The sequence below is a fragment of the Bos indicus x Bos taurus genome, chromosome 2, assembly GCF_003369695.1.
Source record: "Bos indicus x Bos taurus breed Angus x Brahman F1 hybrid chromosome 2, Bos_hybrid_MaternalHap_v2.0, whole genome shotgun sequence".
In the NCBI taxonomy this organism is placed as follows: domain Eukaryota; kingdom Metazoa; phylum Chordata; class Mammalia; order Artiodactyla; family Bovidae; genus Bos; species Bos indicus x Bos taurus.
In genome coordinates, this window is record NC_040077.1 from 79,830,444 (window position 1) to 79,849,951 (window position 19,508).

The 19,508-nt window shown below is 37.8% G+C and overlaps 1 protein-coding gene across 5 annotated transcripts in view; it reads left to right on the top strand.

The window, feature by feature from the left end:
* MYO1B (myosin IB) overlaps nt 1-19,508 on the top strand; it is a 199,214-nt gene that overhangs the window by 147,516 nt on the left and 32,190 nt on the right. For all 5 annotated transcript variants that reach the window (XM_027563152.1, XM_027563160.1, XM_027563136.1 and 2 more), the window contains exons 12-17: nt 366-452; nt 1,267-1,332; nt 11,274-11,378; nt 13,380-13,442; nt 16,717-16,917; nt 18,297-18,523. In XM_027563152.1, the coding sequence (XP_027418953.1) occupies nt 366-452; nt 1,267-1,332; nt 11,274-11,378; nt 13,380-13,442; nt 16,717-16,917; nt 18,297-18,523 (749 nt within the window). The remainder of the gene's footprint in view (nt 1-365; nt 453-1,266; nt 1,333-11,273; nt 11,379-13,379; nt 13,443-16,716; nt 16,918-18,296; nt 18,524-19,508) is intronic.

Sequence of the window (19,508 nt, forward strand, 5' to 3'; positions counted from 1 at the left end):
GGCTGTGTAACTTCCCTTCCACCAGGTGCTTGTTTATTTGTTTCACTATGCTTCTGTTGTTGGACATCTAAATTGCCTGTGATTTGTCTCTGTTCTATTAACACTGAGATGAACATCCTTGTGGAGAAAGCCTTTGCAGTGTTTAAAATTAATTTCCTGGGATGCAAAAAAGTATAATAACTGGGTATAAGCCATTTTCCCAGTTTTCTTAATGGCTTGACTGTTCATCCAGAGTACAATAAAAATGCTCTGAAAAGAAATTTGAAATAAAAGTTTTCAATATCATTTTAAAAGATCTTCATTATTTTGTTGAAATTAAGCATTGTGGTAATTGTGGGTATTGAGTTTTTCTTTCTTTTTAATAGGCTTATTATGCCCGTGATGCTCTGGCTAAAAACCTCTACAGCAGGTTGTTTTCATGGCTGGTAAATCGAATCAATGAAAGCATTAAGGTACTGAATCTCTATAAACAGATAAATAAATAATTGTAATAAGTGGTATGAAGAATATAAACATTAAGTTAAGGATATTTTAATTTTATAATCAGGTAATTGATTAGCACTTACCGAGATTGTTCCTTGAAAAGCATTTACCTTGCTTGGGATTGAAATTTGTCAGCAGTTCTGTTTTGTTTTGCATGCATGTTATGAGAAATCTCACCAATGAATAGTCTAATGGTATTTGCAGAGTTACTGCAGAAGAGAGCATCCTGGGTCCTGGCTGTGACTCATCTGGTGACTAGTTATGCACACTTGGCTGCAGAGGTCACTGGATCAGTCTAGCTATAATATGTTCTTCAGGAAAATGAAAGTATTGGACTAGATGGTTTTGAAAGACCCTATGATCTCTTTTTTTATAATTAAGCATCTAATTTAGCACCTGATAAAGAAAGCATAATGATTCCTTCTTTAAATCATCTATTATTAAAATTTTATAATCATATAAAATGATTATCATTTTATAATCAAAATAATAATCATCTATTAAAATTATATAAATTAAAATTTATATAATTAAAATATAAAATTAAATATAAGAAAAAGAAATTAAGAAAGACTTTAAATACTAAATTTGTTTAGAGTTTTCAAATAAACACTTTCAAATATAAACTGGCTTTCCTCTTTCATGTGTTTTAAAAAAACCTAAATTCTATTCTTCTAGGCCTGAGACACAATTAACTTGTAATCTATGTCTATAGTCCTTGTTATGCTTTTAGTGTTATATGTAATGCTTAAATTAACCCTTCAATTTGAAACTATTTTTAAGGCACAGACAAAAGTGAGAAAGAAAGTCATGGGTGTTTTGGACATTTATGGCTTCGAAATTTTTGAGGTGAGCTGCTTATTATTGTTATTATTATCTTTATTTTGTGAAACAATTGGAGATTAAATCATGTATTCTATAGACAGCATTTAATATAGTTAATATGACTCAATCTACAAATAACTTTTGTAAAGATGTAACAGTTGTATGTGTGTGTGTATGTGTTAAGAGCTGAGATCCAGTATTTTGGAGACTGTGCTGTTTTCTTGTATTAGTATTTGACTTTTGAAATTGCAAATTCAGAATTCTTACTGTGAAATTCCTAACAAAGTATATAGACGTTATGTCTGTAGTTATTAATATTTGTTCATTTGTAGGTTGCTTGAAAATCAGATAGGATGGTGCCATAAAAAAAGCCAGAAATGGGAGAGCCAGAGGCTGGCTGTGGCCTGGCCAGAGCTGGTTACTTCATCTCTGTAGGACTCAGGCAGAGAGTGTCTGCATTATGTGCTTTGTTGGGTCTTATCCAGGTCTCATCCAACTGTAATCTTATGACTTCTGCTGCACAGATTGAAAGAAATTTTTAGCTAAAAGTTCATAATGAAACTTTTTAAAAGACTCCATGTTCATTGCAAGTTAAATATTTAAACATGATAGACTTATATTAGAATTTCGTATTTACCCCCTTGCTAACTTTGGCATTTAGAAGCTGTTTTAAGGACCTGATGGCAACCCACTCCAGTGTTCTTGCCTGGAGAATCCCAGGGACGGGGGAGCCTGGTGGGCTGCCATCTCTGGGGTCGCACAGAGTTGGACACGACTGAAGCGACTTAGCAGCAGCAGTAGCAGCAGCAGGCATCCTTAAAGGACTCTCACTTAAAGTGAGACCTAAAGGAGCCTTACTTTTAGGACTGGTATTTTAGTTTGGTTCAGGAAAAATAATGAGTAGATCTTAACTCTCACCACCAGTAATTTGTGAATTCCTTTAAACAACGAGGCCCTACCCAGAGTGACCACCCGAAGAATTTACATGTTCCAAGTATCAGCGTCACAGGGTCACAAAAAAGACATCAGCTCGCTTCCTGCAGCTCAGCCAGGCCTTTCTAGTAAATGCCTTTTTCTTACAACATTGACTTTGGGGATCATGCCTTCTCCTTGCTTTATCATGTTCCATATTTAACAGCTAGAGGGAAATAATCATTGAGAACTGTCGATATGCAAGAATTGTAGTGTTATGTACATTGTCTGATTTAATTGCCACAATAGTCTCATGGAGTGGCTGCTATTATTTCTCCTTTTATTAAAAAAGCAGCAGCAGCAGAGCTTTGAAGGTCAAGTAACTATCCCAAGGTTATGTGGCTACTATATGTCAGACTCAGGACCTAAATCTTAGGCCTCTTTGATAAATAATTTAAAAAGCCCTTCTACTGGGCTTTTCTTTACTTTTCTCCCCAAACTCACATGTTCCCAGTATCTGGAGACGAAGAAAAAACCCAAATGCTTTAAGTCTCTGAAATGCTCCCTATTTCTGCACCTTTGTCATCATGCTAAGCTCCTGGGCATTGTAGGGCGCCTTCCCAGGGTTCATCTGTGTGCTGGTAGAAGAATGCAGGGGACCTTTGTGCTTCCTGCTGCCCTTGAAGACTGCCCTTCAGCACAGTGTTTGCTTATATTGGTGTCCTTTTAGCAGACTCTGAAAAGGAGAGCTCCTGGTCCCTTAGTAAGAGGAAGAATTTGGTATTTGTGCATGAGAAGGATTGCCTGAGTAGACTCAGAAGTCATGGTGCTAAAATTAATTTCTTTCCAGCAAAACCTCAGGTTACTGTCACTTGATGGGCACTAAATGTCAAGTCATTCTTCACCATTGGCAGGGAAAGTGGTTTCTTACCTAGCACATTGCTTATCTTCATTTAGATGGTTTCATGTGCAGGGCAAAAGTGGAGATCTCACTAGAAAGTTAGAAAAAAACTCTATTCATTGATATTTCTCAAATCAAATTAATTTTATTTTTGCTTTGGCAGAAAAAATTCATTGATCCTTGTCAATGGGCGAGCGTTTAGTGTCATGTCACAGTACATGGATCCTTTTTTTAAATAAGATAGTGGAGTCACGATAGAACACTGGGTTGGCTTCATCTTCCAGTAAGCTCTAATTAGCCTTGGGGAGACCTGCCGTGCCCTGTCCTCCTGAGTTAAACCTCATGAGCAGTTTGACCATGTGTAAGTGAGGGAGTCATTTCGCCAGGGTTTATTCAGTACCTCCAGTGAGCCAGAATGCTGGTGGTAAGCAAGGCAAAGATGTTCCTTGCCTGCATGGAGCTTATGGTCTTGGTCCTAAGATGGAGAGTCTGTTGCTGGCTGAGGACACATCCTCTCTTTGGTAGGAAGCTCTAATCAGGAAATTAGATTTCTTTTTTAAAGTGTTTATTATAGACCTAATTCGGCTTCCCTGGTGGCACAGTGGTAAAGAATCTGCCTACCAATGCAGGAGACACAGATTCGATTCCTCAGTTAGGAAGATCCTTTGCTAAAGGAAATGGCAACCCACTCCAGTATTCTTGCCTGGAGAATTACGTGGGACAGAGGAGGCTGGTGGGCTACAATCCATGCGGACTCAAAGAGTCTGACACAATTTAGTGACTAAACCAACGAACAACAAACAAGCAGACCTAATCATAACAGAATTTAGATGTTCCAAGTGGAAACTTCCTGTAACTTAGCACTGATTGGAACACCCTTTAGCAATCCAGGAATATTTTTCATTTATGGTTAATTCAGGTTTTTCTACAAGCCTACCTTTCCCAACATGCTTTCCTTCTGCAAGTTTTATCACCATTTTTCTCAACGTTGTTATAGTTATGGACTTTCTGAAAATGCCTGCATTATGTTTCTAAATGGCCTTCCTTTCTTCAGAAGAAAGTTCTGAAGTTCTCATGGCTAATTAGAGCTTCCTGGAAGATGAAGGCAACCCAATGTTCTATCATGACTCCAGTTCAGTAGTTCTCAAACTTAGCTACACGTTGGACTCACCTGGGGAACTTTGGAAAATTCAACTATCCGGGCTGCACCCCAGACCAATAGATCAGAACTTCTGGGTGTGGGGTCCAAGCAGCAGTATTTTCAAGCTCCCAGGTAATTCCAATGTGCCATCAAGGTTGCTCTTATAAACAGGAATCTTCAGTGTAAATTCCAAGCGTATATGGGGTCCTTGCCATTTGACCTCTGCACTACATGCCCTGCCTCACCCACAGTTCATCTTAACCTAAACCTAATCTGTGTGTATATAATGTTCCTAAAACCAAATCGGTTATATTTTACTCTTTTTAAACAGACCAGATCCAACCAGTCGTATGTCTACAGCAAATCTTATGATGTCCATAAAATCTTTAGAAGTTAATTTTCCTTCTCCATGCCGTAAATTAGTAAATGGGGACCCTCCCTGCCAATTTCTTGAGAGAATTAAGATTTGTTTTTCATTATAGTTAATTGTTCTCTCCATTTTCCTGTCTAAACCTTCTCAGTTAATCTTTCAGGCATCTTGATTTTTAACAATCTATGCATTAGTTCTTTTATAAATAAACTTATTTGGGGCAAAGGCAGAGAAGGGATTTGGTTGGGCTCTTTTAAGATACGTTTACCTCCTTTTTGATTCAGAATTAGAAAGTTTTTTGTTTTTTTTCTTTTAATGTATTCACACAAATACCCCAGATCCTATTATACATTTTTCTGGATTCTCAGCAAAATTGGAACATGTGGAAATGTCAGAGCTTATCAGGTTGAACACTAGGAACCCAGATAATTGAGGACGTAAAAGTATCATAAGCTCATGTGCAAGGGCTCAGAGGATGACCTAAGAAGAGGCATTAGAATCCGCATCAGTGCAAAAATGAAAATTTCAGTGATATTTTATACTCAAGTGAAAATAAACTCATAGAATATAGAGAAAATTCTTTATTTTTTATTCAGTGAATTAAGGTCCTGCCTTTTGGAAAGCCCTGGGCATCACTTTAAAAATTGTACAGGACTAGAAGGAATTTTTTTTAAATGTTTCTAATTCTGCCTCTTGACCCTACTGACAGTTCCCATGAGAATGTTTTTCAGCTGAGCTGGTGGAAACCTTTCATTTACTTTGGTCTGTCTCTAAACGGAAGAGGGAAACTGATGCATTAAACCATGGGATGATGACACATGCGTTTGACTGCAAAACATTCCAGTCTCAGCTGGGTGAATGGCTCAGCCTTGCTGGCCACACGTGATCTGATGTTAGTTTGGAAAACAGATTAGTGGAACATTGATACCAAAATAAGGTGAAATGAATTAAAGTTCATTGAGGAGAAAAATCTAGCTATACATCCTGGTAGAATGTATTCAGTTTTGCAAAGGAAGAGAATTATAATCCAGACACTCCAAATCTTCACAATTCAGCTTGGATATTCTTATAACTGAAAACATGCCCTTAGATTTCTGAGGAATATTTATAGCATCTACATAAAGTAGCAAATGCTATTCTTTAAAAAAAAAAAAAAAAAGTGAAACTGAATTCAGAACAATGCTGGGCAATCTAAATTGATTCAGTTCTTTTCTAAGTACTTATCTAATAGAGTGGACAGGTGGTTTACTGGGGAACTCTTGTTAGTGTCCTGTAGACCAAAGCAGGACAGCAGTGACTGAATATTTTACCTCTCATGTGACTGAGCTAGTTTTGCACAGGCCAAATGCTGTTATTTGCAATCAGGCATTCTTACTCATCTTGATCTCAGAACCTCATTGAAAGTGGCCATATATCATAAGGCCGTGATAGGCGAGGTGCTATGATAGTTTCAAATTAAAGAATCTAACTAATACCTGGGGAAATGTCAGTGTGAGACCAACTGGTAAGTTCATCTAATGATTATAGGATTTGTTTTCTAAAATACTTTTTAAAAGAAGATTGATTCTAGTTGCAGGGAACATCTTTTGTTCCAGCTTTTTGTATTTAATTTTGTCTTTTATATGCTGGAGAACTTATAGTTGAAGAGGAAGGAGATGATTGAAAGTAGATTTTAGAATGAAAATGGTGAGAATTAATATAGTTCATAATATGTATATGCTTGTCTGTTGTCGCTATAACTTTTTAAGTCAAAGCATATTTAAAAAGTATTTAAGAGAACTGGAATGCTGTTTTTCTAATATTGACCATATTCATATTTGAGTAGGTACTGGAAAGAAAAATGTTACATATTTAAAGGAAAGTTTTCTATAGCTTCAGTCAGTCAGTTTTGTGAGTGTCTTTTGAAAAGGACAATCTTTAATGTTAAATGTTTCTCTCTTACTCTGAGGATTTTTTTTTTTTTTTTTTTTACCAAAGTTAATTTTCGGTGGGGGGGGAGTGGCTCTTGATCTGGGGCCCACTTATTGACATTGTGATTTTTAAAAATGGATTGTTAAGTGCATTGTATTTTTCTGTAGGAAGAGCATTATAAATGGGGACTGCCCAGGGGTTTTCCACTGAGTAAACCTTTGCTAAGACCAACAGCACACTTTAAAGCAATAATACAGCCCAATTCCTAAAACAGTGTTGTTACAAAGTTTTAGAACTTTTAGATAAAAGTGCTATTTCATTTGTTATGCAAAAGACTCCATTGTATTTAAAGTATGGAACCCCCACCCAACCTGTTACATCTAAACTTTGACCTCAGATGAAAGTGTTGAGCTATGGGAAATATCGATTAAATATATAATTAATAGTGCTTTTGCTGAAGTAAGTTATGATCTTTTGAATTAGAACTGCTCCCCTGTTTCATACATTTTCTGCATGCTAAGTTGCTTCAGTCATGTCTGACTCTTTGCAACACTATGGACTGTAGCCCCCCTAGGCTCCTTTGTCTGTGGGATTCTCCAGGCAAGAATACTGGGTGGGTTGCCATGCCCTTCTTCAGAGGATCTTCCTGACTCAGGGATCGAACCCATATCTCTTGTGTCTCCTGCATTGGCAGGTGGGTTAGTTCATCTGCAGACTCCTTCCCACCCACCATCCTAATGATGGAGTTGAAGGAGCTACCTCATTTATTTTACATCTTCCTTTCAATGTTTATTATTTATAAGGAGTATAAGATTTAAATATCTGTCTTAAAGAGTAAAAGACATCATTAGCCTTCTTTGTTGCTGAGAATATACAAATATGATAACAGGCCAATATTTTTGATTCATCTTTCAAAATCACTACAAGTGGAAAGCTCATGGTTGACATGAGTAAAAACTGGCTATGAATTTTGGGAGTATGAAATTTTTTTTTTTTTTTATGTTGAAAAGCTGGGCTCAAACTCTAGAATTCTTAATAGAAGGCCTAGATTCTAAAATGTTGGTGTATTTTATATCTCTAAATCCAATGAGTGCTTACTACCCCAGTCTACTCTTTGTAAACAGTGTAGAACGGTATAGAACCCAGACGCTTTGCTGTTTACTTGTGTTTCTAGAGCAGTCCAACAAGGGTAAGGGTGGTTCTGAGCTTCATTTAAGGGGATTGTCTAATGGAAAATTCAGTATGTTCTTGTGCCAAGAGTTTTAGTGTTATCCTTCAGTCTTTAGGGATGAATGTGCTTTAGACAATGGAGAAAAATTCCATGCGTGGAGCGTGGATAGAAAACTGGAGGGAGAGGAGGTGAGTCATTCACGAGAACATGCTCCTGCCTGCTTCCTCCTTTGGAGACTTTGATTCACAGGACTGTCGTGTACAAGAGAGAACCGGCGCAGGGATTGCTGGCCACCCGCAGTTCTCGACAAGCCAAAAAACATCCAAATTCCAAGCTGCTTTGGTGCCTACATATTCATGTGATGGTTCCTTGACCCAGTTTAGCTTTTATAAAGGGGAGCAGAAGAACCTGGTGATATTTAATGCTTATATAAATGAAAAAACTGAGTGTGTGCAAGTTGCACCTGTATGAACTAGTACCAGACTGTTCTTTAATTTTCTGCAAATTGTAAATTTTTGCAACTTACATTTAATGATTTGTGAAGTCTCATTTCCCCAAAATTTGGGACACTGTCAACAACCTAAACATTAATCACAGGAAATATGATTGCCTTCATTTTCAGTAGTAATGAATCACTCTTTGACAGTTCATGGCATGTTTGGGGTCCGTGAGGTAGGTTTGCGACAAATGCGGGGTGTTTCTGTAGGAAGTAAGCTGGCTTCTGTCTTATTGACTGTGCTGTTGATTTGGGGTTTTGTTCTATAAGCAGCAGGTTGAGGTCAGAATCAAGTTTTTGTTCTTAGGCTGTTTCCAGAACACTCTCCTATCCCTCTTGTTTGTATTTGAAGGGGACACAGCACGTGTACCACAGGAAGGGGTCGCTGTGGTGGGGAAAGGGGAGGGGCGCCCTGGATCTCAATGAACCTTTTCACTCTCTTGGTGACTTGCCAAATTTGTCCCCAAGTCTTTGAGTGAATATGTCAGACACATTTTATTTTTGCTGATAATTTAGCATTAGAAGCACCACATTCTGAAGCCTTAGGACTTCAAGCAGGATATATGACATATTATTTCAGGCAAACGGTTTTTATTCTGAGTAGCTCTCACCTAGCAGAACTCCAATTCAGATACCACATGTAGGGTAGGTATTGTGATCCTGTCTTTTGAGTTGATGGGACAGATGTCTTGATCTCAAGTTTTGTGCCAATCAGAAATATAGCCTGGATGATAAAATCTGTCATACGCACCAATAAATAACTGTCCATCAGTGTTTACTTTTAGAAGTTCATTGCAAATTGAGAACTGACTGCATTTTGTGTAATCTGTCCCTTTGTGCACCAGAATGCAGTAAGTATGACCTGTGTGCAGTGCTGGTCTGTTGCATGCGCCTGTGTTAATAGCTTCTCCAACTGTGTGAAGTTTTTGCAGTAAATGGCCATTGATTAACTGTGTGTGGATATGAAGTATATTATAGAAGAACTTACAAAAAAGTCCATATAAGAACTTATAAAAATTAAGGGGAAGTTTACTTTAGCTCAGATTTATGCCTTAGGTTGTATTGTGATTGTGAAGCTTTGCCTTGGTTCCTAACTCGCTTGTGTGTATTTATTTCATAGTCCTGTTCTGGAAGCATACCTCCAGCTGCTCCCAGCCACATACTGTGTCAAGGACACCAGTTGGTTCTCCCCTCCCTTCTTCTCATTAGTTAACATTTGAAAATTTAGCATAATTTTGTTTAAATAGCTCCGTGGGTACAAACCTGTTAAATTAAACAGAAAGGATTTACTCTGTGAATTAAAAAAAAAATTAAAAAAAACAAACAAAGATCTGCTCCTATAAATCACTAAAATTTTAATTTTATGTACAAGTATTAATTTGGGGTAGTATACAGATATATTTTACCAAACTAGGAAAGCCAGGTTTTCTCATAAATGGCATTATACAGATTATAATAAGGCATCTATTGGTATATCAGACCAACATCAGCTGCTAGTCAAATTGATTAAGCTCTGAGAATTGGAGCACTTGTTTTTTAAAACTTTACATGAGAATGAGTGCTGGGGAATGACCTTCATGTCCAGGACTATATTGATTGAATGTTCTGGTGATAATTGTGTGCCTTTTAAGTCAGAACCTTCAGGATTAAAAAAAAAAAAAAAAAAAAACCCACAACTTTTATCTTCAACATTTAACACTGTAAGATTAATCAGTGATAATATATTTTATGTGTAGTTCATGGTTTAGAGTTTAAAATTTCCCAGGATTAATTACTTTACTAGTGATTAGAGATCCTTAGCCAACCTCTAGGTGCTCCCTCCCAGGTATTATTTTACAATTTGTCCTGGTTGAACTAAATTTGATTTTGAAAGATCAGCTTTCAAAAACCTATGACTTTTGATTTCATCATTTCTGGAGAGATTTGAAGGCAGCTGCTCAGTGTTCACAGAGAGTGGCGAGCTTCAGTTCTGCCATTACGGGCGGCCCCTCTTAGCCTCGAGGCCAGGACTGTCCACTGCAGTGGGAGAAGAGTCAGCGGTGTGGCCACCATCTCTCACTCACTGCCACCGTGTCCTCTCTGTGCAAAGAGGACGAGAGAGTGAAAATCACAAACTTTATTTCCCAGAGATGCTTCTTTCTGAATGGTGTGGTTCTTGGTGTTTTCATCCAACAGACATGCATTTTGTACCCTCTGTATGTAAAGCAATACATTAAGAGTTGCAGATTGTTCAGAAATGGTTTAAGAATGGATCTTTCTAGGCAGTAACTCTGCTGTGAAGAAGAAACTGCTGAGAATCATAAAAGTGATACATGTGTGACCCTTCTGAGAGGAGATGGTTTGTAGCTAGGAGATGATTTTGATGTACTGATTCCCTTAAGTCTGTACTTTGTGAGCCCTGCATTCATTTATTCACTCATCCAGGACACGATGAGTGCTTGTTCAGGTACAAGTTGCTGCAGGCATGGGCTTCCATTAGTGAGCAAGAGATGTGTGCTCAACCCTTTTGAAATGTAAAATCCAGTGACACGGATGAGTATGAAACTAATCAAAGGTGTGAATACACATGTACATGCTTATATACACATAACATGATTTTTCACAAGTGCTGGTATGTAAGAGTCAGAATGAGGGATATGACCCTGGGTCGGGGAGTAAGAGCTCTTTCAGAAAGAATTTCTTGAGCTCCAGAGTTTCACCTGAGAATGGAAGACAGTACTTGGATGACCGAGATGAAGAATCTCACTGTTTCTTTGATGATCTTCTGGGGGGAATGTATTTACTTTTCATTTTTACCATGTGTGGGCTGCTTATTTGTCAACTAAAATTCTTCATTCTCTATAAGCTGCATAACTTGTGTATCCTTCATTCATTCACTTGACTTGTGAATCATTCCTCGCGTGCCTTCAGTGTGCCAGCCTCTGTCCGGGAGCTGTGTGCTGGGCCGCGGTTAGGTCCGCAAGAGTGTGTGACGTTTCTCGTGGAGTGAGATGTTAGAGCTGCATTGTCGTGAGAGCGCTGCTGGCATGCTTTATAAGGCTGTCTTCATTTTTCTCCACATAGGACAACAGCTTTGAGCAGTTCATTATCAATTACTGTAATGAAAAGCTGCAACAAATCTTCATTGAGCTGACTCTTAAAGAAGAGCAAGAGGAGTATATACGGGAGGTAATGTTGAAAAAGTTTTTAAGTATTCCTTTTTTAACTCATAATACAAATTCTGGTTTCAGAAGACTGTTCAGACATGACCTTACAATCAGATGTATCAAGTACCTTTTTAAAGCCTGTTTGTTACGACATCTGAGCTGACTGGGAACTTCTTTGCTGTTGGTGCAGGACAGTGCTCAGCACATAGTAGGTGCTCAGTGGACATCAGTTGACGGACTTGAGTCTCACGGGATTCCAGTGCAGTGAAGTAAAATAGTACCCTGTTAAGAAACTAGTCTGAGATGATTGAATGGAAAAACAGTGGTACATCTGTACGAGGCCCTAATACTCAGCAATGAGAAGGAACAAACAAGTGATACACACAAGAGTGTGAAGGAGTCTCAGATGCATTTTGCTAAATGAAAAATGCCAGATTCAAAGGCTACATATGTATGAGCCTATTTGTATGTCATTCTAGAGAAGTCAGAGCTGTCGAGGCACCAGTGATAGAGACATAATAGTCAGTAGTGGCCAGAGGATAGGTGTGTGACTACAGAGGGGCAGCTTGGGGGGTTTTGGAGGCTGGTTGTGGTGGTGGTTACCTGACGCTACGCATTTGCCCAAACTGAAGAGAACAGTACACCTAAAAAGTCTTGTATATAAATTTGAAAATATTTTAAGACTTGGTTCACTCTTTAAAAACATTGATTTTCTAACATTTTTAAATAAAAGCAGATCTTAATGCTAGTGCTGTGGATGTATTATCTCATTTAGATGTAGTTGGAAAATAATCAAGTCATATTTACAGAGTACATTCATCCTTAATTTTAAAACAGATACTTGGTTTTCACCCTTTGATTTTTTTTAAATAGCCAACATTTTTATATGTATAAATGTATTTATTTTAGACAAAAGGAGAAATTTTATTGTATCTGTATTGCATTATGTTTTGTTTCCATTTCATTTATTGCTTTAATATTTTAGTAATATTACCTATTTTTCTTCATTTTTCTATAGTGTCATTTTAAGTCATTAAAGACACAGAATCTTCTTTTTATGGCCTCTCAGTATAGACTTTTCTAATGTGAATATTATCCCCAGTGACTTAGTAAAATAACTCATCTACTCAAAAACTAAATCATAAATATTTCATTTACCATTTGGAATTATTATCATGCTTTAGAAACATTTTATACTTGAATGACACCTTTTTTAACATAAACATCCTAAAAGCCAGATTTATTCTCTTCCTGTCTTCTCATCCTAAAGTGAATACCCAAACTTTGATCTGTAACTTAAAACAGTTTGTACAGATTGTCTAAACCAGTTCTAAGAGTATATAGGAAGATCCTTAGCTTACAGTATGAATTAGCTCTCTTCCCCTTCTGGAAAAATAAATGTTTACACTTACGGACAGACTGTAAGCAGATACAGAATGTTTACATTTGGCCTCCCAGCTTTGGCTTTGTAGCTGGTGTTAGAACCAGTGCCTAGGTTTTCATTTTGTCTTTCTGTTGAAAATTCTTTTCTTAGCAGTGTTCTATTTTTACATTTGAAATAGTTAATGGCCCTAAACATGGGGTTGACTCTAAAATGAATTTCTTCCTTGTGATTACAAATTAAGAACAGAAAAATCTAGGCCTTAGTTTCTTGGGTTCAAGTTCTGACTTATTTCCTTATAAACATTGTAAATATATACAAAGTAATATTGACCCGAGGGCCTGGTGAGTAAATGGCCCAGAGCCAGCGAAGTGCATGGGAAATTGCCACAGATGGGAGTCTGGAAGGGGAGGCCGTCTCAGCCCAGGTCAAGGGCATGTATTTCAATCAAATTGTGTCTGTGCTAGACTGCTGCATTACCAGAGTTTTGGGGACCATAAAATGACATTTGCCACCCTGACTTTTATAAAGGAAATTTTCAGAGAGGAAGTGGAAGATCGTAAGATGGGCAAAGTCTTGTATTATAGATAGTAGTGTTGTAGCATCATTATATGGGATTTGATTATGTTCTTTCTTTTTCAGGACATAGAATGGACTCACATTGAGTACTTCAATAATGCTATCATTTGTGACCTAATAGAAAATGTGAGTATTAAGTACAGTTTTCTAACAAGTTCTTGGTAGTATAATTCACTAGTTACAAATGATCTGACTGCCTTCAATGTTAAGCTTTAGTATTTCCAGTATTTGAACATGTTAGAGAAATAGAGTTCTGTGGAGACTTTTATCACAAGCTTAAGAAATTACACACAGTTCTTAAATACATACATAGAGAGCTAGACATTTTGATACTTAGCCAGTATTCCCCCATGCTCATCCTGTTGCCGTATCACAGAGCCCGGTCTTGACACTCAGATGCTATGCCCTTAGGTACACCGTTCTATCTTATGTGCTGGGATCCCAGGTCCAATCCACCGCTCCTGGAAATAAGAGCCCTGATCATAGGAAACTCAGTAAAAAAGATGTTTGCCAAATCAAAATATGCCGTTCCTAAAATTCTAATGACCTCTTAACATACTATTCAGTGGTTATTATCAAAAAGATGATTGTTGGTGAGGATGTGGTGAGATAGTAATGTACCGATGGTGGGAATGTAAATTGATGTAACCGCTATAGAAAACAGTGTAGAGAGAGAAAAAAAAAAAAAAAGATAAGAAAACAGTATAGAAGTTCCTCAAGAAATTAAAAATAGCACTATTATGTGACCCAGCAATCTCACTTCTGGGCATATATATAAAAAAAAAACAAACAAACCCAGAATCAGGATCTCAAAGAAGTATCTTCGCTGCCACATTCACTGCAGCTTTATTCACAATAGCCAAGATTCGGGAAACCACCTAAGGGTCCGTCCACAGATGAATGGCTAAAGAAGATGTGGTGTACATATACAATGGAATATTGTTCAGTCTTGAGAAAGAAGGAAATCCTGCCATTTGTGACAATAAAGATGGACTTTGAGGGCAACTGAAAGAAGTCAGAGAAAGACAAATACTGTATGATATCACTTGTATGTAGAATCTAAGTTAAAAAAAAAAAAACTCAGAAACAGAATAAAAGGAATAGTGATTGCCAAGGGCTAACGTTTGGGGGAAATAGGGAGATGTAGGCCAAAGTGTACAGACTTCTAGTTGTAAGATGAGAGAGTTCTGGGCTCTGATGTACAGCATGGTGGTAGAGTTAACAACACTGTATTATATATACTGGTGGTTAAGCAAGTAGGTCTTAAATGTTCTCACCACAAAAAAAGAAATGGTAATTAGGTGATGTGATGGAGGTAACTAGCAATATGGTTGTGGATCAATGAACATGTTGTACACCTTAAACTTTCACAGTATTATGTCAGTTATATCTCAGTAAAACTGGAAAAAAGTTTACAAAAACAACAAAACTCCATGCAGTTCAAATTAAAGGAAGATAAAGGCACCATCTTGGGAGCTGAATGACATAGGATCCCAGGGGTGGCTGGTATGGATCACGGCCTTGCTTAAGGATGTGACGGACAGTGTGTGTGACTTCACAGATGGCTGAGGGCCATGGGATTTTTCAGGTTACAAATTATGCATGTTAGAGGCTTAAGGTGTGAAAAATTACTGCATCATTTTTAGTAACCTTTCCAAATCTAAGATTTTTGTGTTTACATCATATTTTTTAGTTTATTATGAATGAATTGATTGTGGGAAGACTCATTTGTGTGTAAAAGCTTAGGATCCTGACCTTGATAACAAAGTAATTTGAAGCAATGCGTAAACTTAGGTGTCATCATAGATGAGTGCTGTTTCAGCAATAGAATCACAGGCTCTAAATGTCCAACAGGTCGTTTGCTATTCATTTTCAACAAGATGTTTTTGAATATTATATAGTTCGCCAATATATTTTCTTTCAGTATTCACAATATTCTTGAAAGCTGCACCTTTGACTATTGAATTAAAAAAAAATTCTGAGCCATTATTATTTTTCAATTAAAAAATAAGCCTTGTTTTGAAAAATTTGGACAGTTTTGGATTGTGAACACTAATATTCCACCTAAGCAATTTAAAACTGTAGTCTAAAATTTAGAAAATCAATCGCTTTCCTGAAAAGTTTTTCTGGTAAGTTTTGTGACCGAAGTAATTTGCTGAGGGAATTTTAACTTTCAGAAGTTGTGACTAACACTTCTTTCTTCATAAATGTAACATTGCACTTAATTATTTCCCTTTAAGAAGGGGGGTGGGGGAAGGAACAGTGGTAATACACCTAATATAGCTAAATTATCTCAGCCCCAAATCCCCTTGCATATGTGATTAAAGAAACTCATGTCCATGTAGGATCCTGGATACATAAAGGAAATGTTTCCTTTCAGCAACACCTAACAATAATGTTTATTCTGGGGATGTTATGAACACACTTGATGCCTGAGAGTCCACACTTCCCCCAGATTTTGTGTGTGAAGTGTTTAAGTGCTGGTCAGAGGATGTCACGGCCTTGTAAAGAGAAGAGGAGAGCCGTGAGACTTTGCCCTAGCGGAAGTGGGTGGGGCTAATGGTCAGTAGATTGTTCTCCATGGAATGGAGACGTGTGGGCCTGTAGAGGCAATCAAAGGAACAACAGCCTTTATTTAGCAAAGTAGAAGTTTCCTGATTTTTTTATTGGGTTTAGTTGGGCTGACAGCTCTTGGGATAAATATGATCACAGGGTCTGAATACTCAGCAAACAAATTCTCAACTCATGTTTAACATCCATTTCGAAATTTAATATGGAAAGAGAATTTTATTCTAAACAGATGATTCTTGAAACATAGCTTGATTGCATTGATCATTAAAAGCAGCATCCCAGTCACATCACTTTTTTTCCCAGTAAAATAAACTATTTTGAACACGTGAGCAATTTGGAAACATCTGAAACCAATTTCCTTCTCAAGCTATGAATCCAATAATGGCCTTAGAAGACAGTGCTTTGTGATTTATGACTACATGTTATACAGATAGTAGTGTCAGACTAGTTCCTGACTTTCAGATTTGCTTTCTGGTCTTTGCGGTATAAGTTGCCTTTTTCTAAACTACATAAGTTTCAGTCATCAGCCTGCTGAGGTGGCTGAGGTAACTCCTACATCCTGTTCTGTGGGAGAGGCACCATGGATGGGGGGAAGTGGGGGGAACCTCATAAAGACACTCCTGCCCCCTCCTCCAACACACCTGGGACACCCTGGAAGGGGTTGATTCCTGTGTTTCTCTTTGTTATTTGTTTTGATTCTGCACTTTTTGTTGTAACAAAACAATTTTTCTTGTGACTAAGTTGACTATGTTTAACAGCATAATTAGGAATAATTATGAAAACAATACAGTGAGGAAGGAAGGAAACCTTTTTATTTCCTTTCTCCTAGAACACAAACGGGATCCTAGCCATGCTGGATGAAGAGTGCCTTAGGCCGGGCACGGTCACGGATGAGACCTTCTTGGAAAAGCTGAACCAAGTCTGCGCTACCCACCAGCATTTTGAGAGCAGGATGAGCAAGTGCTCCCGGTTCCTCAATGACACGTCCCTTCCTCACAGCTGCTTCAGGATCCAGCACTATGCTGGCAAGGTGTGGGAGCCCGGGACCCCAGGGAGGTCACAGTTACTCCTTGGAGGGCAGACACCTTGCCTCAGAGAAGGCATTCTGACCAGCGCCAGCTCTGGAGGATAAATGGAGCTCCTGAGGGGTTGTAGAATCCATGAATGTTTAGTGGGCATAGAATCTGGATCATATTGAGAAAAACCTTACTAGTACTGAGATCTGAAAGGAAAGCCAGTGGACCTAATCAAAGAGTTCAAGTATATATTAAAAAATAAATTTTATTATTTTTAGGCTGAGAGCTAGCCTATAAAAAAGATCTAGTGACACATAAAAAATTTGCCAGTAAAAATGAGCCGTCACTAAAGACATACAGTAAGGTTTTAATTTTTTCCATTTTATTTATTTTTTTGATGTGGACCATTTTTTAGTCTTTATTGAATTTGTTGTAGTACTGCTTCTGCTTTATGTTTTGGGTTTTTGGCTGCAAGGCATATGGGATCTTGGCTCCCTAACCAGGGAGCTAACCCACATCCCCAACATCGGAAGGCAGAGTCTTAACCACTGGACTGCTAGGGAAGTCCCTACAGTAATTATAAATAAGCTTGCAAACGTCAGAGGAGAAACAAAATCTGATTTTGTATTTAGTAAATATGAAGTTGTTTTGTTGTTGTTTAGTTGCTAAGTCATGGTCCGACTCTCTTGTGACCTCATGGATTGTAGTCCACCAGCCTCCTCTGTCCATGGAATTTTCCAGGCAAGAATACTGGAGTAGGTTGCCATTTCCTTCTCCAGGAGATCTTCCTGACCCAGGGATCGAACTAGAGTCTCCTGCATTGGCAGGCAGATTCTCTACCACTGAGCCACCAGGGAATCCCAAATATGAAGTATATAGTATCTAAATTACCTTTAATTTCAAAATGTTGGAACTTGGTACTTCATTTTTTTTTTCACTAGCCCATGTTATTAAAAAATACTTTTCTGGTCAATTTCCCTGCTGGTGTAGGATGTCTATAAAAATGTGAACGTTATCTCTGTTTTCCCCTATCTCCTTTTAAACACGCTTGAATTGGCGTATGTAAACTAAAAAATATAAGTAAAACCTCAAAAATATGATTGAATACCCAAAAAACCCTAAAATCCTTTGAAAATGTTATGATAACATTTTTGAAGTTTATTCTTGCAAATCCTGAAGGGTAATAGAATTTATTTTGAACTCCTCTGTGATTTAGACAGATGGAATTTAAACTTGGAGGCTAATTTGGTATTAGAGTGTGACTAATGTGTTGAGGGTTTTTTGATGGAGAAAGAAGAGGCTGCAGTATAGATAGTCTCAGGATATTTTTAACAGCTGTTTGATGTTCTGGTGTGCAGCGTATCAGCTACTGAGTCCCATGTGCTGCTCATAGGTGCTGTACCAAGTGGAAGGATTTGTGGACAAGAACAATGACCTTCTCTATCGGGACCTGTCCCAAGCCATGTGGAAGGCTGGACACGCCCTCATCAAATCTTTATTTCCCGAAGGAAACCCTGCCAAGATCAACCTGAAAAGGCCTCCTACAGCCGGCTCACAGTTCAAAGCATCCGTAGCCACTCTGATGAAAAATCTACAGACCAAGAATCCAAACTACATTAGGTATTTCTGGCACATAAAATTCTTTGGCCATTCAACTATGAAGGCATTCACAAGGAGGATCATTTTCCTGTTTGCTTAATCTGAGTATAGCCCAAGCAAAGGGGTAACTAAAGTACTTACAGTTCAAATCATATGGTGTCTTGGGTGTGTTTGAAAAATACTCCAGTGCCCCCAAAATAAGGAATTTTAAAAAGGAAAGAAGAAGTGTGGCGGGGGATGGGAATAGATACTTAATTGGGTTGTTGGCATACAGGAGTTTGCAACTTTCTGTTTTTTTTTAAAGACAAGAAACAAAATATAAATTTATTTCTGATAAGGTTTTGCATAAACTCTTCTGTTGGATTCATTGTGGATTCTTGTAACATTGACTTGGCCCATTGACACCTGAGTTGCAGGTCTTGTGTGAGGAAGCATATGCCTCAAGTAATGATTTCTGAAACAATCGAAATTTTTTCAAAACAAGACAAGAACCCCTTTTAAAAAATCTGGTTTCTTTTTTTGCTTCTAAGTCATCATAGATTTCAACATTCAGTACAGGCCGATTAGTATTAGAGTTGGCTATGTATGTACTTGATGAACTAGGTGATAGAGGGTTTGTCTAGCAGGTCAGGTTTCATGTGGCACATGCATGCCCACACATACTTTCTCCTGTTGTCTTTGAAAATTCAGTTATGAGGAAGTTAGCATGAAGAATATTTTCGTGTTTGGCTTGTTGCCCTAATATTTGTGTTCATAGCAAATGTAAATAGCATCCCCTGGTTTGGTTGCCAACAGGTTAGAACATATATTAGGTAAGGATCCTAGTTTCCAAAAAAATGAACCAAGAAACTTTGTGCGATCAGTGTTTTGTTATTCTCATTTGAGTCAACTTTTTTTTAAACCTTAAGATTCTGTTAATTGAGGTATAATTTGTATAGAGTGATATGCACAGATCCTAGGTAAATGGCTCCATTGGTTTTTCACCACTGAATACACTTTGGTAACA